This window comes from Xyrauchen texanus, chromosome 40, assembly GCF_025860055.1.
Source record: "Xyrauchen texanus isolate HMW12.3.18 chromosome 40, RBS_HiC_50CHRs, whole genome shotgun sequence".
NCBI classification, from domain to species: Eukaryota; Metazoa; Chordata; class Actinopteri; order Cypriniformes; family Catostomidae; genus Xyrauchen; species Xyrauchen texanus.
Genome location: NC_068315.1, coordinates 27,761,098 through 27,781,521, shown reverse-complemented (window position 1 = coordinate 27,781,521; position 20,424 = coordinate 27,761,098). Strand labels below are relative to the sequence as shown.

The 20,424-nt window shown below is 38.1% G+C and overlaps 1 protein-coding gene across 1 annotated transcript; it reads right to left on the bottom strand.

Annotated features, from left to right (window-relative positions):
* Positions 1-8,261: 8,261 nt before the first annotated feature.
* Positions 8,262-19,375, bottom strand: LOC127633835 (centrosomal protein of 55 kDa-like). The gene is made up of 8 exons (XM_052113175.1): positions 18,956-19,375; positions 18,193-18,465; positions 16,334-16,378; positions 16,089-16,236; positions 14,888-15,171; positions 14,221-14,292; positions 14,019-14,144; positions 8,262-8,965 (listed from the first exon to the last, which is right to left on the bottom strand). Exons 1-8 carry the CDS (start codon positions 19,148-19,150, stop codon positions 8,756-8,758), a joined length of 1,353 nt encoding a protein of 450 aa, XP_051969135.1. The 5' UTR covers positions 19,151-19,375; the 3' UTR covers positions 8,262-8,755.
* Between the last annotated feature and the right edge of the window lie 1,049 nt (positions 19,376-20,424).

Sequence of the window (20,424 nt, the reverse complement as noted above, 5' to 3'; positions counted from 1 at the left end):
CAATTATAATAATAATCAAAACAAGCAATACATCTGATGTAAAGCTGAAAATGAAGAGATCGTACACCTTTCAGCATGACAACATTTCAATGCACACATCCAAATCAACAAAAGATTGGCATCAGCAAAAAAAGATTCATGTTTTGGAATGGCCCAGCCAGAGCCCAGACCTGAATCCTATTAAAAATCTCTGGGGGGACCTGAAGAGGGCCATTTCAATTTGACAGATCTGGAACATTTTGCAAAGAAGAGTGGAAAATATTCCCAAGTCAAGATGTGCCAAGCTAATAGACTCTTATCCAATCAGAGTGCTGTAAAAACAATTAAAGGGTGCTTCAACTAAGTATTAGTTCAGGGATGTGCACATTGCATGCAGCTTGCAGAAAAATATTGAATGGCCCCAGTATATATATATATATATATATATAGTATATGCTGTACCTGGAAGTGGTGGTAGATGACCAGCTTAATTTCACTGCCCGGTCTTGCAGATTCGTGCTTTATAACATCAGGAAAATCAGACCTTTAAGGCTGAATATGATACATAGCTCCTGGTCCAAGCTTTGGTCATTTCAAGACTGGACTACTGCAATGCTCTGTTGGCTGGCCTTCTAACGCAATTAAGCCACTGCAGATGGTCCAGAATGCAGCAGCGCATCTGGTCTTCAATCAGCCAAAAAGGGCTTGTGTCACCCCACTCTTGTTTTCAATCTACAGGTTACCTGTAGCTGTCCACATCAAATTCAAGGCTTTGACTCTGGCTTTCAGGACAGCCAATGGAACCACACCCTCTTACTTCAATTCACTTCTTCAGGTCTATGCCCCAACTCACTCTCTGCGGTCTATGAACGAGTGGTCTAATCAAAAGAGGCTCAAAGTCTGTTTCACGATCGTTCACTTTCTCTGCTCGTCTGTGGTGGAATGAACTTCCAACCATCACACGATATGCTGTTACCTTCTCAACATTCAAGAACTAGTTGAAAACACATCTGTTCCGTGAGCACTTAACCAACCCACGCTAATTGCACTTATTCTTGCACTTATCCTGCACTTAATGTACAAAAACATATTATTCTTTTTTGTCTTTCTTCTGTGCTAGCATCTTACCCCTCCAGGCACTGTGAGAACTTAGCAGTCCTATACTGCAATTTTTTTGTAAATCATTTGTAAGTCGCTTTGGATAAAAGTGTCTGCTAAATGTAAATATAAATGAACACAACCTATATAGCACGTTACACTAAGATCAAGTAGAAATAGTACATTACGATAATTGTACATTACGATAATTGCACTTACTTTATAAATATACAAAAATGTAGAACCACCATTATTTTGTGTCAAGGATTATTCCCTTGCACATCAGCCTACAAAAGCAAGTGGTGGATCTAATGAGCTGAGATTAGACTTAGTTAGCTGATATCAAGATCAAGTTTACTTAACTTGGATTAGTAATGATGCAAATCAAGCATTAAGGGGCAGTCACACTAGGCTTTGAGAACATCATTTTTTTTCAGACAACGCTTCGAACCAGGATATGATGTCATGTGGGAGGGCTTCTGTAAGTAAATAATGAATCATATATAACAAATTTTATTACAAATATATTGTCTACTCACTCTCCTGCAACAATATACAGTATCTCTCAGCTTTGAAATATGTATCCTTTGAATTGAGCCAAGCTTGAACTATGATACAAATCGTAGTATGAAATTTTTTCACATGATCTTGCATTTCTGCTAGATCGGTCTGTGCTCATTGAAATTTGAATCACTGAAGCACTGAATCAATGGGCATGTGTTAGTTCCAGTTTCTGGGTGAAATATCCACAGAGGAACACATCAACTCTACCCTGCAACCTAATCCCAACCCAAAACCTAACCGTCAGTGAAGATCCAATGTAATTTTATACTATTTATTAAATCTACATTTATTATGTATTGTATTTTAATGGGGATATAATTTATTACAGCTGACAGTTAAACGAGCAGACAAGGTTTGAACATCAACCGTAACAAGATCAAATTGAAGTTCTCAGCTTTTTAACACTTCTATGTATAAATTTGAAGGCTGCTTATTGGATGATACATGTAAACGACATATTGTGCAACTACGCTTTACGAAGAGCTGACGACCTACTAGTTAAGTCTTGCATTAAGAACAGGTGTTGCCACCAAATTAAGCACTGTCTTAGTTACAAACTAACTAGTAGTTACTAAGCCCTTAGTGTGAACTTTACATCCCAACTTACGTAAGAACTTACACACAGCTATTTACTCAACCTCATGTCCTTCCGAACCTGTATGACTTTTTCTGAGGAACACAAAAGATGACATTTTAATGAATGTTTTTGTCCATATAATGAAAGTCGATGGTGACCAAAACAAGCTATTTTGCTCACCATTTACTTTCCTTATATGTAACACAAAATAAAAAAAAGTGACAAAAGAAATGAGGTTGAGTATATGATGACAGAATTTACATATTTGGTCAACTTTTCTATTAACATAAAAAGATATAACTATCTGAAACACTATCATTTTATAAGATTATTGTTAAACTGCATGTTGCAAAAGTATCTTCATTGTAAATAAAAACAGATAGTATAATATTTTTTTAATATTAGCTATTGTTGTCTATTCTCTTACCTGTTAATACAGCTCTTCAGTGAAGCCAGGCTGACAATGGTCTCCTCATACAGCTTTTCCTCCTTTTGCAAACCAATTCCGGTATTATCTAACATTCAGTTGGATGATAAATGAACTGCAAACTTACCTGGTTTAACTTCTACGAAATCCATGTGCTCCTCGTCAATTCCAATTGACCACTTTAGAAATTATGCCCATGAGTTGGGCCATATTCAGGCGTGCACTGCAAAAAGTACAAATCACACACAGAGAATTAATGCAAGCCCACATTATATTCATCAGTTGTATCACCGGTGTTGATCTGCAAGTAGGTATTCAACTTGATCCAAAAAAGCTAACTTGGTGAGTTACCTAGTTCCTAAGCTAACATTAGCTACATAGCTAATATTAATTTAGCCTAAGAAAATAACCACAATGAATGTTCAACATAAACAAAAGTTATAAAGCATAATCATGTATTCTGAATAAACACTTTAAAGCCCACAAAATATGAAAATGTTTGAAAATGTCTACTGATATCTACTTTATTTTCTTAAACTTGTTTCAATTGAGGTAACAAGTGCGCCGCTAAAGGTAAGGCTGCTGCAATAGAATAACATAAAATGCCCACACTTAGAATAAGCAGCGGGGGAAAATGAGAGTCCAAATAAATAACTAATTACAAGTATAGGAAGATTGCACTGTGATGCTGTATATGCAGACTAACATTTATTTTTTTTAAAAGTGACTGGATGGGTAAACTCACCAAAACAGAAGATTTCCCATTGAGACCCACAAGAATATAGAATGTTAGGGAATACAAAGATGTTGTGACATCATGAGTAATCCAGTTATATATATACTGTAGATCAGTGGGGGTACCCCTTTTTCAGCGCCCTGCACTGCCTGTAGTTACGCCAGAGTTATTTCTAAACATCAATAATGTTACGAAAATAATTCAAATGTATTGTAGATATGTTACTGGGTTGTAGATATGTATGGGTTGGGAGGTCCAGGAGTCTAAGGTCTTTGGCTGGGAATATCAAATACCGCTGGATACCTGTCCTATATAAATCTGCCCTCTAGAAATCCCTCTGCAACACTGCAAAACTAATTTCAGATACTGTGATCAAATCTCTTGGAGATTACAACATTGTTTATAGCAAACATTCAGATGTGTAGTCTTAAATGTTTCTTTCAAGCCTGCCTGAGGGACAACAAAATTACTGATTTTGAAATTGCTCTGCACTGCTTGGGGATTTTATTGCATTTGTTGGTGTTCTTAACTAATTTACCAATACTCATGATTTTTACCACTGTATCAGTACAAACTTTAGAATCACCATTTGTTCCTTAATAACAACTAAATAAATCCTGTTTGAACTCACTTCAGAATGATGACCCAGCCAATAGCAGTGGCTGTCATTGTACCATCTTCCTCCACTTTGAAATTGGCAAACATTTTATCAAGAAGGAAAAGTAAAACAGGGTCTTTCTTGGCCACAACATACTATGTTTCCTGTCAAATGCTACACTTAATGCATCTGGTTTCTCTGGGTTGAGATTCAACAATGAGAAAAGCGTTCTCTCTCCTGCCCAGAGGATGACATTTTTAGGGATAGTTTTGAATTCTATCACAATGCGGGCACAGCCGTCTCCCACTCGAATCGAGACCATTCGGAATACCCTGAGCAAAGTCAGGCTAGGCCAAGATCGTACTCTTCTTCAGTATCAACAGACGTTAGGTCATCTGTGATCCCTATGGGCCTATGAGACTATTCCTGTTGTGGTTCAAAGACAGGGGATTTCATCCAAGGGCCAATCCCCGAAGGCAGACAAGGGTTACGCGCTGTGAGCTACGTACCCTCTCTACGCGGTTCAGACCCCGGTTCCTTAATTTGGGTCCCACTCTAGGTGCATCTTGCAGTCGCAGATTGTTAACGACAGGTGCGATTTGACGGGCTGGGGAGCGTTCTTAAGTGGTCATCCAGCTCAAGGGGAATGGGAGGGTCAACTGTCTCAAGTTGACGGCTGTATTTCTTGCCCTGAAATATTTCCTTCAGCATCTGAGAGGCTGCCATGTCCTGGTGCGGGTGGACAACACAGCGGCAGTCTCTTACATAAATCACTAAGGAGGTCTGCGGTCACGCCAGCTAAACAGACTAGCACGGCAGATTTTCCTTTGAGCCCAGGGCAAGCTCCTGTCATTCAGAGCAGTATATATTATCCCTGGATGCCTCAATGTGGGAGCGGATTTACTGTCCAGACAGAAAATACAGACGGGAATGGAAACTCCACCCAAAGGTAGTGAAACAAATCTGGATAAGATTTTACAAAGCAGAGGTGGACCTCTTCGCCTCCCAGCAGACAACGCAATGTCCCATCTACTTCTTTCTGAGTCACCCAGCACCCTTGGGTCTGGATGCGATGGCGCATACATGGCCCAAAATGTGCCTGTATTTGTTTTATTAGTTTTCTCTGCTCCCAGGAGTTCTAGCCAGAATTCGCCAACAAAGATCTTGCCTATTACTGATAGTGCCAACTTGGTCGAACAGAGTATGGTTCTCGGAGATAATATTTCTCCTCGGCCGTTCACCTTGGGCGATACCGGGCAGGAGGGACCTTCTGTCTCAAGCACAGGGGACAATATTTCATCCCCGGCATGAGCTGTGGAACCTTCATGTTTGGCCCCTGAAGGGTACCAACTGAGGGATTCTAGGTTTTCACCTGAAGTTATTGAGACCATTCTGAGTGCTAGGGCTCCTTCCACACTAGGAAAAGTTATGCCAATAAATGGGGTGTCTTTGAGGGGTGGTGCACTGCATGTAATGCAGATCCAGTTAACTGCCAGACTGTCTCCAGTCCGTGCTCTTCAGGCCTACGTCCACCGTACTTGCCGGTGGCGTAAGTCGGGGCAACTATTTGTTTGTCATGGGGCCGTAACAAGGGGGCGGCTGCCACAAAACAGACAATGTCACATTGGGTGAGGGACGCTAATTGCCCTTGCCTTTGAGGCGCACGGTCAAGCTTCGCCAGTAGGCATCAGGGCTAATTATATCAGAGGGGTCGATTCTTCTAAAAGCTTTATTTGGGGGGTGCCCCTCTGCAGCATGTTTGTAATGCAGCAGGCTGGTTCTCTCTGCACACATTTATAAGATTTTATAGTTTGGATGTTCATGCCACTCCGGGCTCTCGCATCCTTGAGTCAACATCACAAGACATCGTGTTCTTGTGAGCACAATGCGGTGGAGTGGGTTCCCAAAGCGCTGAATCAAATGCAGCATTAAGTGTAGCTTTTGACAGGGAATGTCTCAGGTTACATAACTGTAACCCTTGTTCCCTGAAAAAGTAGAACGAGATGCTGCGCTTCTTTGCCATACTGAGGATGTCCCAGGACTGCTCTTCAGACAAATATACCTGACAATGCACCTGTGGCACATCTATTTATAGCCCTGGTACTGGTACATTCTGATGATGTCACAATAAAGGTTCTAGTCAATTTTATTGACGCGTCGCACACATATTTACAGCTGGTCACTCCAAAGACGTTACCAAAGTGATGAATCAAGCGCAGCATCTCGTTCCGCTTTTTCAGGGAACAAGGGTTACAGTTAAGTAACCTGAAACATTCTTTGACACTACAAAACCATTGGAAAATTACGAGACCAACCAACCACCTCACCAAAAGACACAAAAGAGCACATGGAATAGGAACAAACAAGTTCACTTACCCTGTTTCTGTCAAAGTCTTGTTTCATTCTGATGTTGCTCACCAGACAGTCCTGTGCCCAGCATGTTACTACCACACAGATAGCTATACAGAGTCTCAGCATGCTGCTATCTGTGTTTGACAATCTTCTCACGCTACAATTCAGTAATTGGGAGATGTGCGCCAACATGTTTGGCACTTTTGAAGATACTGAGGATCCTGCCAAGTTCAAGATGAAGTAGGCCTACTGGGGAGCCGTGGCATATATGCAGACTAGATGTAAGTCTTAAGTTATTGTTGTAAAGTATATGCAAAGAGCAAATGTGACATGAGACACTTCATCACAAAGTAAACGCAGACATAGTGATCAGGACTCGATGCTAAGTGGATATGTCATTTATTTTATATATGGCACACTCAAACTTTCTTTTCTTCTAACCAAAATTGTTGTGCAACTTGGACCATGATATAAAACATGTGTTCAGCTGGGGTCAGCACACATAAAATCAGCCTGTGAGGAAATAAAAGGTTAATGAAGGACCTTATATACTCATAAAGGAAAAAATATCTTAGCATTTCTCTTAACATGCACCAATTTCTCAGAATTTCTCTATTTCTACAAACTTTAAGATTGGAAGTTTATACAAAGTTTCATGATTATGCATAACATTGTTTATTAAACATGAGACTATTAATAGGCATATGCATAATTTAATGCATTATTAACAATGAATGTGCATAAATTAATATGCATGAAGCACAAAATTATGCATTATCATGAGGCTATTAATGTGTATAATTTCATGCATTATTAACTATTAATGTGCATAAATTAATATCCCTAATAGCACTATATTATATTTAGAGACATATTCCCTTGTAAAAGTTCAACATTTTATTTTAAATGAACTGCTTATTTTAAACAGTAGAGCTGAATGGGTGTTCCTAATGGACAAACAAACAGTGGACAAATTTATTTTCACTTATTGAAAATAAACTACAAAAGGTAAATAAATATACCTAAGTATATTTGTAATATGTGTTCATGCTGTAAAAAGATAGAATAATTAATCACAAATAATTGTGTAATTATGTAAACTTCTTTTAAGAAATTTGTTTAATTAAAATAAGAAACAAGATGTCAGTTTACAAATTGTACATCTAAAATGATTGTAATTTTTTAGCATTTTAATTAAGTTGATTAATTTGAATATTCTTACAAAATCATTTTAAGCAATCTAGGAAACCCCATTTAGAAGTTTGCTTATGCCCTGCAGTGGGCCCCAGTCCATATTGGCTCTAGAGATACTTGATGTTTCACTTCTTTTGTCAGCGTTGTAAAATGTATGTTTTATATATATATATATATATATATATATATATATATATATATATATATATATATATATATATATATAGAAAACCCACAACAATAGATAAAGATGATTGTTGTATAGAATTATGAGAACGGATCAAGGGTCATTACCCATTGTGGTTTGGATATAACATTACACCCTGTATAGTCAAATATAGGGTTATAGACAATCACACTAAAGAAATTGACATTTATTGAAAGGGTTACAAGAAATTCATTCTATTTTGGAACCCTCCCCCCCACAACTAATATGGTTTACGTGAAATTCTGCATGGCATATTTATTCATTTGGTAGACGCCAAATGAATTTGGTTCACCTTCCTTGAATCAAAACATTAATAGACTCTTTCTCCTACGGCTAATGTAGCTTCACCTAATCCCATCTTTAAATAGTTTAATGCAGGATTTACACATGCAAACTAACCAGCCAGATCTGGTGTGCAAAGTCAGGTCCGATGGCCAGTAATGAGTATTTCCTACACAAGTAACACTTCAGAGCCATCATGAGGATACATGGAACAACAGAGAAACTTTTCTTTTTTTTTTTGGTCTTCTCCCTTTAATTAATTCAAGCAGATAATTCAGTATAAAAGGGTTTCACAATTCCTGGTTATTTTGCAAGTGCAATATTGATGATAAAAATCAGTTACAATAAAAGAAAGTAAAATTTAATATTGTCTTAAAGTTCATTATTAAGGCAACAAATGATTGCGAATTGCTCGGAAAACAGCATTCTTGTTACCAAAAGAGAACTAAGAAAATAACATTACCATTTGAATTCATAAATAAAACATTTTTAAAATTATACCCCGTGTAAACATATCATTTTATGAATTACCTAAGAAAGTCACCTCCAAACATTTCAAATTCAAGAATTCAAAACACCATTTATTTGGCTGGGGAAAAAATAAAGTGCCAGATAATATAGAATACTGAGAGACTTCTTTGGAGTGGTGACTACAATAACACTAGCTTAAACAGAAAGGCAAACAATATTTATTTACAGTGGCAAGCAGCAGGTCAAATTCTGTTGTATTTGTGAGAGTTTCAGCTGAAGCAGTAGTCCAGGTGGGCGAGAAGTTCTCTGTGTTGACTGGTAGGGTAGGAAGCGCCACAATTTGGACACTCCAGGATACTCTCATCCAGTATGTTATGGACTTTAGGTGGAGACGTAGTTCGATCTTGAATAGTCAATCTCTCAAAATCCGTCCTGTTATAGGTGCTAGGCTCTGAGAAATTAGACTCTCTCTGCTGTTTCTGATGTACAAGGTCGAAACATAAAATTATTGAGTCATTCTATGAAAGGAGTGTCTGAAACATTTAATGAAAACAATTAAACACAAAAATCTGCCTTTAAGTGTTTTGCAATCTTACATATGTATATTCATTCAAAATTAATTATTTCATATGATGATGATGATGATATAATTTATGATTTTATATCAATTATATTATATAGCCTCGGTTACATCTTATCTTTGAGAAAAGGCCAATGAGAATTGCCGAACAGAATTTGAATGTCCCTCCTCTGGACATACGGGTATAAAAGGAGGGAAGCGTGCATCTGTTCAGACACATTTTTTCTTCAGAGCAGAGCGGTTGTGTATCAGCGAGCTGAGTAAAACCCACTGCTGTTCCACTCACCTCTAAAGAGCATACACTGTTGGAAATAAGGTGCATTTCAGTGGCTTTTCTCTTCTTCTGCACGCCAGTGCAGACTACACCCCTGAGTGCTTCGACAGCCCTCTAAAAGAGTATATATTTCTCTAAAAGAGTAACACATTGACGTTGAACATCTTTTTAAAGATGTGTCTTTTTCAAGATGCCCTTCTGTCTTTGTGTCATTCCTGGATGCGATAGTTACCACTCCGCTTCTGACGGCCACAGGCGCTGCCTCGTGTCTGGGTAGAGATCACAGAGAGGCAGCATTTGTGGACGGTTCATGTTCTCACTGCGAGAACATGACAATGGCAATGTTGTGGTCACGGCTCTCCCTCTTCCGGGGGAAATCCACTCTAGCCGCCCCCCACGTCGCGCCTTCTACCCACGGGTATAGGGCTGGTGCGGCTAGTGCTGGGGGCAATTTGGGGAATTTAAAGGGCAGTATCACCGGGCAAAGCCCCGCGGACCACCCGTTTCCAGCACGCTCGTTTGCCCCCGTCCAGTTCTGAGATGAGACCGGCTCGCCTTACGGCCAGTCTGAGATCTCTTTCGGAGGCCCCGAACTTTCAGAGGACTCCGACACGAGGACTCGACTGAGCTAGTGCCTACGGGTGTGCCAGCCCAGTCTGAGGCCGACGCCAAGCTGTCCGATATGCTTACCCAGGCTGCAGCAGTGTCGGCCTGGACTGGAACCCTCCGTCCTTGCAGCTAGATGATTGGTTCATGGGTTTGGGGCGCCGCTCACAGCCACACCCCCCCGCCCGATTCCTTTCTTCCCGGAGGTGCATGATGAGCTGACGAAGTCATGGAGGGCACCTTTCACTGCCCGAAACAGACTCCCTCACTCGTCTGCTCTCACTACCCTTGACGGTGGGGCGGTCCGCGGGTACAAGGAACTCCCCCAGCTGGATAAGGCAGTTCCAGTACACTTGTGCCCGCAAAATGCCACCACCTGGCGGGATCGACTGTCACTCCCTCCAGGGCCTGTAGGTTGACGTCGTCCCTGGCGACCAAGGCCTACAGCGCCGGTGGACAGGCCGCCTATGCACAGCACACTACGGCCCTCCTGCAAGTCCACCAGGCCAAAGCGCTAAGAGATCTGCACATGGGTAGTCCTGGTCCTGATGTGCTGCAGGAACTGCTCTCGGCGACCGACCTCGCCCTCTGGGCCGCAAAGGTCACAGCGCATGCAATCGGACAGGTGATGACCAGTCTGTGACTGAATCTGGTCGAGACGTGGGACCCCGAAAAGGCCCGCTTTCTCAACGCCCCCATCTCCCAGATCGGCCTATTCGGTGACACCTATTCGTTATAAATCTGTCCAAATATTTATTTATAAATCTATCAAAATATATATTAATTTATATATCTGTCCAAATATTTAGTTATAAATCTGTCGTCAAAATATATATTTATAAATCTGCCTTGGTGGACAAAGGAAAGGGAACGCTGTCTCCAAACAGAGGCTTGCCCACTGGATCATGGACGCCATTGCGTTGGCCTACCAGACCCAGGCCGTGCACGCCCCCTTGCGGATTCGAGCACACTCTACAAGGAGCACTGGCCAATGGTACCTCTCTAGCAGGCATCAGCAGAGTGGTGGGCTGAGCAACACCCAATACCTTGGATTGAGCGGTCTCGTCCTGTGTTGGCGTGTCGGCAGACCCGCATCTCTGTTGGGCAGAGCTCCCTCCGGTCGCTGTGTTTGTGGAGCTCCTCCCCGTCAAGGCAAGACCTACCACCGTGCCACTTCCATGTGTGGCTAGTAAACCCATGTGACGTATCTGCCACATGTTAACCTCCCCTGTTGGGTAGGATGTGGTCTCCACGGGGTCTTTTCCCCCTTAAAGAACAGGATTGGAAAAGAACGCCTTCCCCGATGAGTGTTATAGCGTTAATACCCCCAGCCGCATCTAACACTCTATGGAGAGAAAACAGAGAGAGAAAAGGCAGCGGCTGGCAGGGCATGCTCCCAGGCTAGTAACGTCACTCTCCCCCCACCCTCAGGGAAACAATATGACGTCTCTTGGTGCATTGGGGAATGTTACATGCAGTCTGATGCACCTGCTATTTTGGCACGCAACAGCTTCCTTGCACCTGCATCAGCAGTCTACGTAACATGGTCAGTGTTGTGGCATTTTTAAATAGGGACCCCTAGTGTCACTACATAAACAACGTCGAGTGAGTGACAGAAGGGGAACATCTCAATATTGTCATAAACTCCGTTCCCTGATGGAGGGAACGATACGTTGTGTCCCTCTTGCCACAACACTGTACGAAGCCGCTGAAATGGCCGGGACCTTACTCTCGGATCTTCAGCTAAAAACCTGTCTGAACAGATGCACAATTCCCTCCTTTTATACCCGTATGTCCAGGGGAGTGGCATGCAAATTCTGTTCTTCAATTCTCATTGGCCTTTTCTCAAAGATAAGAGGTAACCGAGGCTCTCAAGAGAGACCCCTAGTGTCACTACATCGACACAACATCTCGTTCCCTCCATCAGGAAACGGAGGTTACGACAGTAACCGAGACATTATAAATCTGTCCAAATATATAGTTATAAATCCGTCCAAATATTTCGTTATAATCCGTCCAAATATTTTTTTATAAATCTATCAAAATATATATTTATATATCGGTCCAAATATATATTTATATATCTGTCCAAATATTTCGTTATAAATCCGTCCAAATATTTCGTTATAAATCTGTATACATAGTTAAAATGTCAAATAAATAGTTATAAATCTGCCCAAATATATAGTTATAAATCTGTCCAAATATATATACATATATATATATATATATATAATCTGTATACATAGTTATAAATCCAAATATATAGTTCTATATCTGCCCAAATATATAGTTATAAATCCATCCAAATATTTAGTTATAAATCCATCCAAATATTTAGTTATAAATCCATCCAAATATTTAGCTATAAATCCATCCAAATATATAAATATAAATCTGTTTACATAGTTATAAATCCAAATATTTAGTTATAAATCTGTTTACATAGTTATAAATCTGTCCAAATATATAGTTGTAAATGTGAATACAAACATTTTAAATGTCCTGATTAGCATTTACAGAAATTCTCAAACCAGCCCGTCTAGCACCAACAAACATCCATGTGATTATCTAATCAGACAATCATGTGGCAGCAGAGCAGTGCATAAAATCATGCAGATATGGTCAGGAGCTTCAGTTAATGTTCACATCAACCATCAGAATGGGGAAAAAAATGTATATCAGTGATTTGGAGCGTGGCATGATTGTTGGTGCCAGATGGGCTGGTTGAAGTATTTCTGTAACTGCTGATCTCCTGGGATTTTCAAAATGGTGCCAAAAACAAACAAAAACACCCAGTGAGTGGCAGTTCTGTGGATGGAAATGCCTTGTTGATGAGAGAGGTCAACAGAGAATGGCCAGACTGGTTCGAACTGACAAAGTCTAAGGTAACTAAGATAACCGCTCTGTACATTTGTGGTGAGAAGAATATCATCTCAGAATGCGATTGCTGAGATGTGGGTGGGCGCTGTTTTGGCGGCATGAGGGGGACCTACACAACATTAGGCAGGTGGATTTAATGTTGTGTCTGACTGATATAAATCCTGAATATATAGCTGTAAATTTGAATATACTGCATAGTTATAATTCTAAATATGTAAAACCTGAACATATATTTTTAAACCCAAATGTAAAGTCATAAATCTGGATTATATAGTTATAAATCCTAATATACATTTATAAATCCTGAATATCAATGTAACTGAATATATAGTTATAAATATGAAATATATGGTTATAAATCTAAATACATAAATGTAAATCCTGAATATACAGTATTAATATAAATCCTGAATACATAGTTGTTAATTTAAATACATAGTTATAAATATGAATATATACAGTAATGTAAATCCTGAATCTATAGTTCTCAGTCCAAATTTAGTTTGAAATACTGAATATTTCAATATAAATCTGAATATAGTGTAAATCCTGAATATATCAATGTAAACTGAATATAGTTATACATTCTAATATATATTTATCTACATAAAATTTAGTTATAAATTGAATATAAGAATATACATTACTGATCAAACATTTAGGGTCACTTAATCTTTATTATTATTTTTTTTTTCAAATTTTAGAATAATTTTCAAGTCATCAAAATGGAATTAGGGGAATTATGTTGTGGCAAAAAAAACAAAAAAAATCCAAAACACATAAAACTGTTATATTTTAGCATCTTCAAAGTAGTCACCCTTTGCCTAGAATTTGCAGAAATGTACTCTTTTCCTCAAAAAACTTCTTGAGGTATCACCCTGGGATGATTTTTAAAAATTATTGAAGGAGTTCCCATCTATGTTGGGCACTTATTGGCTGCTTTTCTCATTATTTGGTCCAAGTCATCAATTTCAAAACTTTTTTCTTTAAATACAATTTTAGATTTGTTATGAAATAAATTAATATAGTGGCATAATTCTATTTTTGTCTACAAAACTAATTTAAAACATTTAAGCATACACCTTCAGATCAAAAGATTTTTAAGCTCATGAGAAACATTTCAGTCAAGTGACTATGATGAACATGTCAACGGTATTCAGCATACATCGGGGAAAATCTCAGAACTTACAGAAGACTCCAATCGTGTAATCTGGTCTCTGGCTTTACGCAGCTCTTTCAAAACTTTGTGCAGTTGTTGCTGTAAAGTTTGTCGGTCCAGTTTTTCATTTTCAGACTCTCTAGCTGACAAGTGGATCTGCGGAAATGAAGCTGATTAATGTGCTGAAGGTTTCACTGCTCGACTGCGCCATCTGGTGTTAAATAGTGATTACCTGTTGCTCCAGTAGAGTGATTCTGTTGTGCTCTTCCTGCTGGGTCAACAGAGATTTCTGCAGTAGGTTCACCTGTCAAAAGAGCAACATTGCTTTAAACTATTCAGGAGATATAAAGGAACAGTTAGCCCAAAAATGAAAAGCCAGCATTTACCGTAACACATATTTCTTCGATTAAACATGAGAGGATTATTTAGAGAGAATATCTGAGCTGCTCTTTTCTATACAATGGAAGTGAATGGTCATTTATACTGCCAAGCTCCAAAAAGGATAAAAAAAATACCATAGGTATCATACAAGAAGTCCATACGACATGAATGCTATATTTTAAGTATTCTGAAGCCATACGATAGCTAAGATACGATTCTGTAACAGACTGAAACTGAAGCCATTATTCACTGATAATCTGCCCCTCCGCCGAAGCTCTCAAATCTAATTTCCGTTCATGTTTTTCAAGTGTTGTCCAACCTGGTACGATGTATCTAAATGTGCCATTTCTTAATTGAACACACAAATGAGATTTGACAGCTATGGCAAACAGGAAGAAAAAAAAACAGCATACAGGTTTGGAACGACACGGGGGTTGAGCCTTACACTATACATTTCACATGAATGTTCAAATGAATGCAAACACAAACATTACTTTGCATAATTTCCATCTTATTACCTGCAGCATTAGCTCGGCCACCCTCTTCCTCTCCTCTTCAAGTCTGGAATTGACCGTCTCCAGCTCACTCTGCAGTCGGGCGCTTCGCTCCACTGAACAACTCCTCTCCTCAAGCACAGCCTCCCGTCCACTTCTCCTGTCCTCTAGCAGCTGCTCCCGTGCCCGAGTCGCCTCCCTGCTCTTCTCCTCGTACCTCCCTCTCAAATTGTCAAGTTCTGCCTGGATTCTGCTGGCCCGGGCCCGTTCAGTCTCCAAATCATGCTGGGCCGCCTGCCCGGACTGGCCTGTGTCAGAGACGAGGAGAGAGGACGAATGCAGCTACTGGATTATATAGAGCATTGCAATGTTGAATATAAACAAAATTATTATTGAGAGCTTCTTTATTTCCATTTTGAGCATTTTTAAAGGGGAAACTGTGACTTTCTGCTTTGGTTATCACTTTACAATAAAGTTGTATACTTTAACAGAAAATGCATTAGGGACCACAAACTTACAATGAACAATATATTTGCCAGCATTTTTTAACCTTGGTTAATATTTGTATTTGTACTATTGTTCATTGTTGCCTTATGTTTGTTCATTAACTAATGATAACTTATGATGAAATTTGTCTGAATAACTTACTTGTCAGCCACAATAATATAATGTATCTTAATGATCTGACTTATTTGCTTTATTTTATATATTATAATTAAATTCATTCAAATATAGTTATTTAATCATTACATAATTTTTATTTGGGGGCCTTTCTATGCAGATATTGACTTATGAAAATAAATTGCAATTAATTAGATTAAACATTTTAATTGCTTGACAGCCTTAATTTTTATAAATATATACAGACAATTTTATTTTATTTAGTTTATAAAAGGCACAGATGAACAGTGCACAATAAGACCAAGAATGTGCATTAGGTAAAAAGTGTCCATTTTAAATTTTAAGATTTCCACTGAAGGACTTATGTGCTTGCAAAACTTTCATGGCAGATTTGAGCAATATTTTGCACACTGCAGCTTTAAGGAAAATAAGCTATACAGCATTTAAGTGAGGAGAATAGCAGGCATATAAATGCCCTTAAAAGAATCCTACAAAACTTGGGCTGATTCAAAAGAGGAGTTCTGCTCCTTGGCCAACGTCACTTCCAAATGCCGTCTCGTCTTAAGTATCTAGAACACATCTAGAAGGCCAGACTTTTATTTACCATCTGAATTAGCTTCTTTGTACAGTTGAAGTGCTTGATTGGCTTCATTTAACTGTGTCTCCAGCTCCTTGATCCTGGCCAGAACCCCCTGAACATAGGCCTCCCGCTGCTGGTCATAAACAAGCCAGTTATGGTTTTTCTCCAGAGCCTGAACACAATAAAAGAGAGAGGAAAGAACACGAATCAGTCTAGCTTCAGACAGCATCAGGAATGTCTTATTTGAAATCGGGACTTTTTGAACTCACATCTCGTAACTGATCCTGCACCACTGCAAGCTCTCCAGATGGAACCTGTGTAGGGGAGAGGATGGTCAAAAAATGTTAATGAAGCCAAACAGCTAAATATATATGTGTATAAACATTTTCGAAAATGTATATAGACTTAAAAATATATTATATTTATTAATGTCTTTATGTCTATATCTATCTATCTTAAATGTTATGCAATTCATCTAGTATTAAAATGTATATAGATTTAAGTCTATTAATATAGTCATATTATCTCAATTAAATTGTATATAATTCATATACCTAAATATTTCATATCTGTTTAGAGTATATATATGTGCATTTAAGTCCAAGTCTATGCCTCACAGCCTCGTTGTCATTCCCATTAAAAATCAAAGATAGCGCTAGCGTGAATAAGGTCTATGGATAGATATTGATTATTGATAGATACAATGCATTCAAGGTATATTTCTCTACCATTTTAGCAACAGGAACATTTCAGACATCTTTCTCAAAAGTAGCTTGTTCTAATGGATCACCTCCTCTGAGCTTTGAACCAACAACTTCTGGGTTACCAACCCAGATCTCTGACCACTAAAATACAACACAACGTTGGGCAGTGGATTCCAAGCATGTTATTAGCTGATCTGCTTTTAAGACCTGTCAAACTGATTATAACAGCCTCAGGAAGAGAGAAACACTGAGCTGATCAGTAGTAAGACTTCTGCTGATGCTTAACTCACTCCAATAGGCCTACCATCATAAGCCTGTGCATTTTTCCCAGAAGGTTAAGATGCATCTTAACAGGATGCTTTACTAGCATCATTTGCGAAGGTTATGTTGAGGGTTACGTCATGGCATGCAGTCCCATATACTGAATTTTAACTTGAGTTTTAGTGTTATTAGATAGTGATGCGTGCTTAATTTAAAAGGCAAATATGTCAATACAGTAGCTATTGCAATGATCTCTATGTGAATCAGAACAAGGGCAATGATTAAAACATTGTACATTTTATAAATAAAATAAGTTTCAAAGAATGAGCTCAAATAATTATAAGTTAGCTGTGGTCTAATAGCATCATTTGAGACTAGTTAGCGGACGTCTATGAGACACAAAGCTACTTGTGTTTGATGAAATAGTGCCATCTAGTGTGTGACAACACCATGCATGTACTTTCTTGGAAAAACCCGGTTTATAAGAACAGGAAATGTCATACACTTGAAAAATGCACTCATTTTTCATAGGCCCAGAAGGAAATCTGCTCATAATGAAACATGTTGTTTCTGTAGATGGTGTTGAAATAGTGAATATACACCTAAATGATGAGAGGGAAAGGAAACCAAAGAATATTAAAGAAATAGCTCATTCAATAAAAAAAATGACTCACCCTTTATGAACTCTTTATGAATTACTTTTTACTGTGGAACACAAAAGGTGTTCGTGCGAGTTGATTTTTCAATACAAGGAACGTGAATGGTGACCATGGCTGTAAAGCAAGATTTTTAGTGAATTATTACTTAAATTTCAGTCTGTTCCATATGCAATGCTGTCATATAACTTCAGAAGAATGAGAATAAACCACATAGTCATTATGACTTTATTGCTCTTTTTGAAGCTTGATAGCCCCTGGTCCCCATTACTTTCATTGTATGGAAGAGAGCAGCTCAGACATTCTGCTAAACTTCTCCTTTGCTCTTCCACAGAAGAGAGACAGAAGGTAAGGCAGGATTGGAACAAGACAAGGTTGAGTAAATAATTTTTTTCTTCAATCTTCAATCAGAAACTATGCATTTCAATCACGAAATTCCTAACAATACACTTCTATGAAAAAAATTAAACATTTTCAACGTTATGATGTCATCGTAATGGTCTGTACCTGTAAATTGGACTTCTGTTTCTCCAGCGCATCACAACTCTCAGAAACTGCACAAAATTTGTTTTTCATGTCCTCCGTCTCCTTTGAGAGAACCTGAAACTGTATCTCTCTCTGCTCTGCCTCCTGTTGTTTCTGATCCAGCTGGTTCATCAGTGAGGACACCATCTCCCCGTGTGCAGCTCGCAGCTGATGTCTGAGGCTGGAGATCTCCTGGTCTTTCCCCAGCAGCTGCTGAGAGTTCTTCTCCCTCAACGTTTCCAGAGCCAAAATCCTCTGAGACGGAGTTGAATTTTAAAAAGTGAAAACTATAACACTTATTCACTTTAATATATGGTCGTTTTTAGTAGTCTTTTGTTTATTAATTGATTAATGAACAAGCAAATATACAAAATCATAAGAGAGTTTATGCAGGTCCACATAAAATTTTTACACAAGGTATCACCCTCAAAAATCCTCAGATTTTTACACAATTCAAATGTAATTAGTATTTAGGTTGTTACCTGTATGATAATTTATTTAACTAAACATAAAATGAAAAAAAAAAAATTATATAAGTGTCTTTTTCCCTCTCTAACACATTTGTAATTTTTTTAAATAAATTTCTCCGATATTTTTGCCCCAAACTCTCATTCATTTCTGACCATGAGATGCACGCACGCGCGCGCGCTCACAGACAGCACAATGATAAGAAATCTTATCTTTCTTGTCATTTTAAGAAAGAGGCTACATCAGATCTCATGTGTAAAGAAAGTCTTGAACTCACCTCGAGAAGTTTGGCTTTATCAGAGTCTGAATGTGTGTGCTGCTGTTTTCCATTTCTCTTGATTTCCTCCAGACTTTTCTTCAGCTGGTGATTCTCTCTCTTCAGTTTCTCCATCTCTATTTCCACTGACTTTGAGCTGCTGCTTTTAAAGCCCAGTTTATTCACAAGAGTCTCTTTAGCCCCCTTCGCTGCCATAGCTGGAAAAATGCTGTTTATATCTCACCACGACGAGAATACAAGAAAGATATTAAATATGTTCACAACTTAAACAGATGAACAGGAGACAAAGAGCTACAAAGCTAATAACACAGGAGTAATTGAAAGCAAACAATACAGTATCACTCGGCCTCTGCTTTGATTTAAGAGTTTTAAAGTGCAAAGTGAACTAAACAAAGCAAATATCGACTCCAGTGCTTCAGTGAAAACGACTGTCACACTTCCGTGATCATGAAAACAAGTTTAAATGCGGCGCGTCTTGCGTCATATCCGGAACACGCCTCGTCGGGACAGACCGATGACGCTTTGAGAGTTTGTATGCAAATCTTGCATTAGGACGATGACGCTTTTCAACATTGTACTGTTGATGCAATATTTGGATGTTTTTGCAGTGCAATAAATATTCATTTGTAAAATTATTCTTGAGAAAAAAAAATATATTTAAACATTCTTGAAAAATTCAAATATGTTTTAATAATAGCATAATAATAATAATAATAATAATTTATATTATTATTAGTAGTAGTAGTAGTAATTGTAGTAGTGGTTGTAGTAGTAGTAGTAGTAGTAGTAGTAGTAGTAGTAGTAGTAGTAGTAGTAGTATATTTTAAATATTTATAATTACAATTATAACAATAGGTGTTGTTATTTTTTTTATTAACAAATAACATATACCTGTCACTAATTGAATTGTACATTGGCCATTCACATGGCAAAAAAAAGGATCCTCTGTGATTGTTAGTGCAACAATATTTTTTATTTAGAAATAATATGTAATGGAATAAAACAGAAAATCTAATGAATTCATCTGTAACATGATCACTAAAAAACAATCTTGTGTTTTTTTTTTAATAATAGCCTTATAATAATTATAATAATATATTTTTATTATAACATAAAACCAATTTTTGTAAATAATTCAATTGTAAATGAGTCATTCATATAACATTGAATCAGAGATCCACTGTCATTGTGGACAGTGTTATTTTATTTGATAAATTATTGAAAAATTATTGAAAAGCTTGGTATCTCTGGTATAATTTTTAATACTGTTCTATTATGTAGAAAACAATTAGTAAGCATTATAATAATAATAACTGACATTATAATTATTTATAATATTATAATAATTTTGTACAATGCTTTTGATGTCTCAAATGCAATAGTAATTTCAACCATGGTTGTCTGGGAATCCATGGGGGTCCTGCATGGGGTCCATGCAGGGTTGGATGCCCTGATCGGCCCCAAAATGC

Excerpts from the sequence above, each read along its gene's own strand:
- LOC127633835 (XM_052113175.1), bottom strand. The coding sequence starts at position 19,150 with ATGGCAGCGAAGGGGGCTAAAGAGACTCTTGTGAATAAACTGGGCTTT. Across the intron at positions 18,466-18,955 it reads ATAAAGCCAAACTTCTCGAG|AGGATTTTGGCTCTGGAAAC; the intron begins GTGAGTTCAAGA and ends ACTCCGTCTCAG. Across the intron at positions 16,379-18,192 it reads AACAGAAGTCCAATTTACAG|GTTCCATCTGGAGAGCTTGC; the intron begins GTACAGACCATT and ends TCCCCTACACAG.